At 38.1% G+C, this 8,169-nt stretch overlaps 1 protein-coding gene across 1 annotated transcript in view; it reads left to right on the top strand.

Annotated features, from left to right (window-relative positions):
- The first annotated feature begins 336 nt into the window (after positions 1-336).
- Positions 337-8,169, top strand: part of LOC108673767 (transcription initiation factor TFIID subunit 2) — a 14,112-nt gene continuing 6,279 nt past the window's right edge. The window contains exons 1-11 of the mRNA XM_018161638.2: positions 337-506; positions 750-804; positions 1,381-1,544; positions 2,101-2,337; positions 2,511-2,717; positions 3,175-3,312; positions 3,674-3,757; positions 4,549-4,762; positions 5,322-5,792; positions 6,168-6,430; positions 7,433-7,615. Of these exons, the coding sequence (XP_018017127.1) occupies positions 475-506; positions 750-804; positions 1,381-1,544; positions 2,101-2,337; positions 2,511-2,717; positions 3,175-3,312; positions 3,674-3,757; positions 4,549-4,762; positions 5,322-5,792; positions 6,168-6,430; positions 7,433-7,615 (2,048 nt within the window). The 5' untranslated portion in view covers positions 337-474. The remainder of the gene's footprint in view (positions 507-749; positions 805-1,380; positions 1,545-2,100; positions 2,338-2,510; positions 2,718-3,174; positions 3,313-3,673; positions 3,758-4,548; positions 4,763-5,321; positions 5,793-6,167; positions 6,431-7,432; positions 7,616-8,169) is intronic.

Here is an 8,169-nt window from a genome sequence, read left to right as displayed (position 1 = left end):
AACGTTATGATAAAATAATGCATGCCAAATATGTTTTGCATGCAGTACGTCATGCAGCATGTAACTTTAGAAACGTTTTGTGGGTCATTCTAGACTTAAAATAACCTTCCCATTTTACTTGAAATTTCTCATTTCAGATTATTAATTTCACATGTAACAAAACATGAAAATATTGGGATAAAACTTATATGGTAAATTAGTAACATGAACACATACGGTACATTTATATGGTATAGTAGGTATCTTCTGTAGACATTTGTGTAAATGTACAAGTTCTCTCTTATGAATATGATATACTTACACATGTTTTATTCAACCTATTATTCCTCATTTCAGTGTCTCAACTGCATTTTAATCATGTTATGCCTTATTATAATGAACTGATCTTGAGCTGGGAACTAATTTAACTTATGACTACTCATGACAATTATTGACATCACCATCATCATCTAAACCTGAAATGCTGTTTTCACCATGAAGAAAGATCTGCAGAAAGCATATAAATTATAAGTATCTAATTTTAGTATTTTATAAAGTTATTAGTCATTAATAGTTCACACATATCCTATATTTACTTTTTATGTATTAAAGAATTCTGTAGTCATAGATTGCCATGACCATCAACTTTCTATTGCTGAAAATAATATTAAAAGCATTTTTTTTGCTGAAAAAGTCTAATAAATTATTGTATACCAGTATACTAAATAAAATGTTTTTACAAATAGAAAAATAATATTTTACCTGTGTACGTCCCACCAGGTGCTGAGTCTCACTGGCATAAACTTCACCCGCCAAACTGTTATCGTGAGTCATTTAGTCTATATTTTCTTCCTTTAGTTTCTTGTCCTTGGCTTGTATTGTTGTCATATTCTAAAATCAAATCTCAATTGTTATTTACCAATAATAGCCTGGTGTGGCAAATTAATCTCATAGAAAATAACTGACTACACCTAGAGTATAGTCAGTTATTTTCATTCATATGATATGCATTCACCTAATAATAAGTTTTTTATATTTACATCTCTTATTTTGTTAGGGATTTTTATTATACATAGGAATTCATCCACTTATAACAGTGCAATGAGTGAAGAAATATAATTTGTCAGTCCAGGCATTTTATAAATGGGTTTTACTATCATAAATTTGGTTAAATTGCTGGGATTTCTGTTCAATTTTACTTTGTACTGGGATTCAAGTGATGAATCACTCATGAATTCCCATGAAAATTCTGCTGTTGTATATTTTCCTCAATTTCTGAGTGTATCAATCAGTGAAAATTTAAATAACAATAATTTTTTTTGTCAATTTAATAGAATATAATATATAATATTATAATATCAAATGAATTATATAATATAATATAATCAATCAACTTTGCAGGGCTACACTGAGCTCACTTTACTACCAACAAAGGACAGCATCCGCTATATTTGGGTGAACTGCAAGCAGTGCTGCGTCTACAAAGTTTGCTTCAATGATGTGCTGGAAGTGCCCTTCCAATATTATGATCCACTCCTTAATGTATGTCAGGATGATAACAAAACGTAAGTTTTATTATTTATTCACATTTGCTTTATTGAATGACTTTTATTTTTTGTCTTTTTTGATTTCATTACCTATTACTATTTTGACATGATCATGTAAAAACTTTGAAAGTTGAATTTTTTGCATGAGTTATGTGATTATTTGATTTGTTTTTCATGAATAAATTATTTTTATTCATTTGTAGAACCCATTTGAGCTTGGCCTTTTTCATTGATTTTTGTACATGGCTCTGATGTGACCTCAGTGACTGGCGGTTCTCCTTGTTCATATAGTTCTTATGTTTATATTGTTCATTTGTTCTTATGTTCTTATTGTTCATGTTGTTCTCAATGTTCTTATCAATCTTATGTTTTTATTCTTGTTGTTCTCATTGTTCTTATGTTCTATTAGTCTTATATATATTTTTGTTTTTATTGTTCTCACTGTTCTCCTGTTCACACAGGAGGAACATTGAGTTCCTGAACAGCTGCCTGAGCACTGCCGTGACCTCAGCAAATGACTCTTATTATTGTTCTCATTGTTCTCACTGTTCTCACTGTTCTCATGTTCACACAGGAGGAACATTGAGTTCCTGAACAGCTGCCTGAGCACTGCCGTGACCTCAGTGAACCCCGAGCTTGGCCGGGGGGAGCTTCTGGTGACGGTGCCCTCAGAAGCACAGCACATGATACAGGAGGGCAAGCCCCTGAGGGTCTCCATTGAGTTCTCCCTCGAGAAGCCCCAGTGTGGTCTGCACTTTGTCATCCCCCAGGGCGAGGGGTCTATCGCAGAGGTAAGGGGTCTATGTGGTAGGTGAGGGGTCTATGGGGGAGGTGAGGGGTCTATGAGGGGAGGTGAGGTGTCTATGAGGGGAGGTGAGGGGTCTATGGGGAAGGTCAGGGGTCTATGAGGAGGTGAAGGGTCTATGGGGGAGGTGAGAGATGTGTATAAGAGACAGNCGTTAATACATCCACCCCATTTGGTAGCGGCGGTGGTGGTGGTGGTGGTAGCGGTTCATCATCCAAGTCCCACCACAACGACCAAGGAGGAACAAGTTACTCTGGAAAAGACGTGTTTTATTTCTCAGTTAAGAATGCGCACGCCTGCTCGCCGCGCTACATCGACATGTATTACAAGAAGAGTCAACTTATCATGAGGATGCTGGAGATCAGGATTGGCCATGAGCTCATGATGCAGGCATGTTGATGCCGGCAGAAATATAGAATAATTAGAATTAGAATCAATTAGAATTAGAATTAATTAGAATTGATTAGAATTAGAAGTATAGAATAATAATTATAATAATATTTTGTTGCAAATTTGGTTCGCGGAAAAGGTGTCATACAAATAAAATTCTCAAGAAAAGTGAAGTAGCTAGTTTAATCCAAAATTATATGAACCTATGCCTGTCTCTTATACACATCTAGATGTGTATAAGAGACAGATGTTGACCCATACATGAATGTTGTTGCAGGCCGTTCACGGTGTATGTTGACCCATACATGAATGTTGTTGCAGGCCATTCACGGTGTTTTTTGACTCGTACATTAATGTTGTTGCAGGCCGTTCACGGTGTATGTTGACCCATACATGAATGTTGTTGCAGGCCATTCACGGTGTTTTTTGACCCATACATGAATGTTGTTGCAGGCCGTTCACTGTGTATGTTGACCCATACATGAACGAGTTGACCCACTTCTGCCTGCCGCAGCTGCTGCCCGTAATGAAGGCTTGCAGTAAATACCTGCATCAAGCCTTTGAGTTCTTCGAGGAGATGCTCTCCATCAGGTTTTTTGATGGCTATTTTACTCACAATAGTACTTTGGTGCTCTGCATTATGTCTTTTTATATTTCGATTTTTGAATCACAATATTTATTACTTAAATGAACTGGTCGTTTTACACACCGAATGATTAACAAAGGTTAAACATGAAATATTCTAATAAATTGGTTGCCCACTCATTAATTAGGATTCTCTATATCTAAACTGGCTATACAATAATTAATCAGCTTACTCTTCATTTTAACTCGCTGGTAATTCATTACTCTAGTTACTCATTCGTTGAACTGAATTGAAATTATTCCTTAATTAGTTTATAACTCATCATTCATGGAACTGTATTATTGTAAAGTGTATGGTTTTCCTCAGGTATCCCTACACCTCCTACAAACAAGTGTATGTGGATGAAGCCTACAGCGACCTTCAATCATACGCCACCATGAGCGTCGTCAGGTATTTTAATTTATGAAATATTATGCCAAATTTGAAAATAATTTATTTATATATATTTTTAAATATAAAACCCTCAGCTGAGTATTTTTTTACGTCACATTAAGTTTTATTTCTACAGTGATCTCCACTACTACTCGACTTTGTGTATGATCAGGTCTTCTATTCTTCAAATATTATAATAAATTCTAGTTATTATTTTTATTTGTATTATATTGTTGAAAATAAAACTTTCAGCTGAGGGTTTCATTGTCGCATAAAGTTTTAATCTCCTGCTATGGGTACTTATGTGCAGGTAGAGTTTTCTTGAAAAAAGATTCAGTTTATAAAATAGGATTCAATTTATTACATAGCTGAATACGTGATCTACATACCTTGATAATTAATTTTGTATTTATTCTGGAAATAAAATAACTTTCGTAATATATAGGACTTTCTGTGGTGCTCTTGAAAGGTTCTTAAAAACTAATATTCTCTCATAAGGTTCTTAAAACCAATTGTTCTGTAGCACAAACCTGCGGTGCATAAACCAATTGTACGAGACGCGGGTAGTGAGTGTGTTTAGCATAGCATGGCAGTTCTGTTACTGCTTTTTGTGTTATGCTGTTCATAAAAAGTTCTGCGAAGGTTCTTAAAAGCAATTGTTCTGCAGCCAGAACCTGCTGTGCTCAAGCCGTGTCATCGACCAAGTGTATGAGACCCACGAGGTGACCGTTGGATGTTCTTTTATTCATTATGTGTTATTCTGTTCTTAAAAATTTCTTAAAAGGTTCTTATAACCAATTGTTCTGCAGCCAGAACCTGCTGTGCTCAAGCCGTATCATCGACCAAGTGTACGAGACACGTGAAGTGATCGTGCTGAGTGTGGCACGGCAGTTCTTCGGCTGTTTCCTCACCCGCTACAGCTGGTCGGACTCGTGGCTGTGTGAAGGGGTTGCCCGCTATCTCACTGGATTGTACCTTAAGAAATATTTCGGCTTCAACCACTACAAACATTGGATCCATTCCGTAAGTTGTTGTTGTTGTAATTGCCCATTCCGTAAGTCAAATTATTAGCGCAGTTGACTTTTGACACTCGTCAGGCTGCATAATTTTTGCAACGCTACAATCACAACCTTTGAAGTTTATAACTTCAAGATTGTACTAAACTAATTTGTGCACAATAATTTTTAGTTGTAAGTTTCAGGCATTTCTAGTTTTAAAATGTATAGTATCATGCGATGCGTGATGTTTTTGCTACAATTGTATACTACGGTCTACAAAATATTACTACAAATCTCCTTAAAATGGATTGTGATTACAGTAACTTTAATCTGATTTCAGACGCAATTGTTATACACTATAAAAATGCTTGATTTATGAATGTCTAATATCCTGATCGAGTTATTCACTCAATATATTGTATTCAAATTGAAAAGCTTTTTTGATTTATAATCCTGTCCTTTCTCCAAATTTCCCCCTATCCGTTGATCGAGTTATTTTCTCAATATGTTGCATTCAAATTGAAAAGCCTTCTTGACTTATAACCCTATTCTTTCTCCAAATTTCCCCCTATCCGTTCCCCCAGGAGCTGCAGTCAGTAGTAGAGTACGAGGAAGAGTTCGGCTCCATAGTCCTGGACCCAAGCTCGTGCCCCACGGAGCCTAAAATCCCCACCCTTGCCTCGCTCAACAGAAGCAGCAAACAGGGCAGTCCTTCCAACAGCAACACTCCTGCCAAACCTTCGTTTTCAGAAACAGGTCGAAACAGGCACTTCGGTGCTGGTGGTGGTAGGTCTAGTACCCCATCAGGTAGCTCTTCCGTTAATACATCCACCCCATTTGGTAGCGGCGGTGGTGGTGGTGGTGGTAGCGGTTCATCATCCAAGTCCCACCACAACGACCAAGGAGGAACAAGTTACTCTGGAAAAGACGTGTTTTATTTCTCAGTTAAGAATGCGCACGCCTGCTCGCCGCGCTACATCGACATGTATTACAAGAAGAGTCAACTTATCATGAGGATGCTGGAGATCAGGATTGGCCATGAGCTCATGATGCAGGCATGTTGATGCCGGCAGAAATATAGAATAATTAGAATTAGAATCAATTAGAATTAGAATTAATTAGAATTGATTAGAATTAGAAGTATAGAATAATAATTATAATAATATTTTGTTGCAAATTTGGTTCGCGGAAAAGGTGTCATACAAATAAAATTCTCAAGAAAAGTGAAGTAGCTAGTTTAATCCAAAATTATATGAACCTATGCTTTTACATAAGCATTTTTTTATTGAGCCTTGGGTTGATTGTCCTTGGTTAAAATAATTTGATCTCCATACGCAGCTCTTGGAAGCATGTGTTCTGCACGACCAATATTGTGTTTATTGTGTTAATATTGTGTTTTCACTCTATTCATATTATCTATTGTTGCACAGGTGTTGAACAAGCACCTGTCACTGGGCCTGATCGCGTCAGAACAGAACATATGTAGCGGTTGGTCGCACCTGCTTCTGTCAACAGCGAACTTCACAAACCAGATCTTCACGGTGACGGGCAAGAACATAACAACGTTCTGTGACCAGTGCGTCAGGGAGGGCGGCCATGCCAAGTTCAAGATGAATTTCCTCTTCAATAGGAAAAGAAACATCGTTGAGATGACCATCGAACAGCCGTGCATCAACGAAACTGGCATCAAGAGGTACGTGCATCAACGAAACTGGCATCAAGAGGTACGTGCATCAATGAAACTGGCATCAAGAGATACGTGCATCAACGAAACTGGCATCGAGAGGTACGTGCATCAACGAAACTGGCATCGAGAGGTACGTGCATCAACGAAACTGGCATCGAGAGGTACGTGCATCAACGAAACTGGCATCAAGAGGTACGTGCATCAACGAAACTGGCATCAAGAGGTACGTGCATCAACGAAACTGGCATCAAGAGGTATGTGCATCAACGAAACTGGCATCAAGACGTTCGTGCATCAACGAAACTGGCATCAAGAAGTACGTTCTTCATTCACAAGTGCTTGTGACTGTACAAGCTAGCGAGAAGTTTGATGTTTGAAGTTTATCTGAAGTGTGGATGTTGTTTGTTTGCCATTTTTATGTTGTTTGATGTTATCCTGAAAGGACCGATTTATTTCATGTTTATTTCATGTTTGGCATGACGGTTAGTCTCCTTATCATGCGTAGGCATGTTGTAAGCGTGGCCTGGGACTGCTACGTTGCAACGCTTCCCCTAAGTTTTTTCCATGTTGGCAGTTTTCCTGGAAGTGCTGATTTCCATGCATGAATTATTTATGATTTATGAGTCTGAAAATGCTTCATTTTATGGATAATTTATATATTGTATGCATGATTTATGTATTATTTTTATGGTTTATGTATTTCCTGTATGACTTATTTATTTTCTGTGCGATTCATGCACCTGAAAGTGCTGCATTTTCTGTATGATTTATATATATTTCCTGTATGATTTATATATATTTTATTTATTATTTATATATATTTCTGTATGATATATATATATTTTTGTATGATTTATATATATTTTCTTTATGATTCATATACATTCTTTGTATGATTTATATATACTTCTCGTAGGATTTATTTACATTTCCTGTATGATTTAAATATATCCTATATGATTGAAATATTCTCTGTATGATTTATTTACATTTCCTGTATAATTTCAGGTATGACGGTCCTTTGATGGTGTGGATCCAGGAGCTGGACGGCACGTTCAAGCACACGCTGCAGATCGAGCACACGGTCGCTAAGAAGGAGATCGTCTGCCACAGCAAGTCCCGTCGCAACAAGAAGAAGAAGATCCCGCTCTGCACCGGGGAGGAGGTCGACATGGATCTCAGTCATCTCGAGTGAGTGCTGGAGATTTGGGTGAGTGGTGGAGATTTGGGTGAGTGGTGGAGATTTGGGTGAAAAATACCGCTCTGCACCGGGGAGGAGGTGGATATGGATCTCAGTCACCTCGAGTGAGTGCTGGAGATTTGGGTGAGTGGTGGAGATTTGGGTGAAAAATACCGCTCTGCACCGGGGAGGAGGTTGATATGGATCTCAGTCATCTCGAGTGAGTGCTGGAGATTTGGGTGAGTGGTGGAGATTTGGGTGAGTGGTGCAGATTTGTGTGAGTGGTGCAGATTTGATTGAGTGGTGGACATTTGTGTGAGTGGTGGAGATTTGGGTGAGTGGTGGAGATTTGGGTGAGTGGTGGAGATTTGGGTGAGTAGTGCAGATTTGGGTGAATGGTGGAGATTTGGGTGAGTGGTGGAGATTTGGGTGAGTGGTGGAGATTTGGGTGAGTGGTGCAGATTTGGGTGAGTAGTGCAGATTTGGGTGAGTGGTGGAGATTTGTGTGAGTGGTGCAGATTTGGGTGAGTGGTGGAGATTTGGGTGAGTGGTGGAGATTTGGGTG

This window comes from Hyalella azteca, unplaced genomic scaffold (assembly GCF_000764305.2).
Source record: "Hyalella azteca isolate HAZT.00-mixed unplaced genomic scaffold, Hazt_2.0.2 contig4675, whole genome shotgun sequence".
Classification (NCBI taxonomy): Eukaryota; Metazoa; Arthropoda; class Malacostraca; order Amphipoda; family Hyalellidae; genus Hyalella; species Hyalella azteca.
The sequence above is the reverse complement of the archived record's forward strand: the minus strand, read 5'-3'. Positions and strand labels throughout refer to the sequence as shown.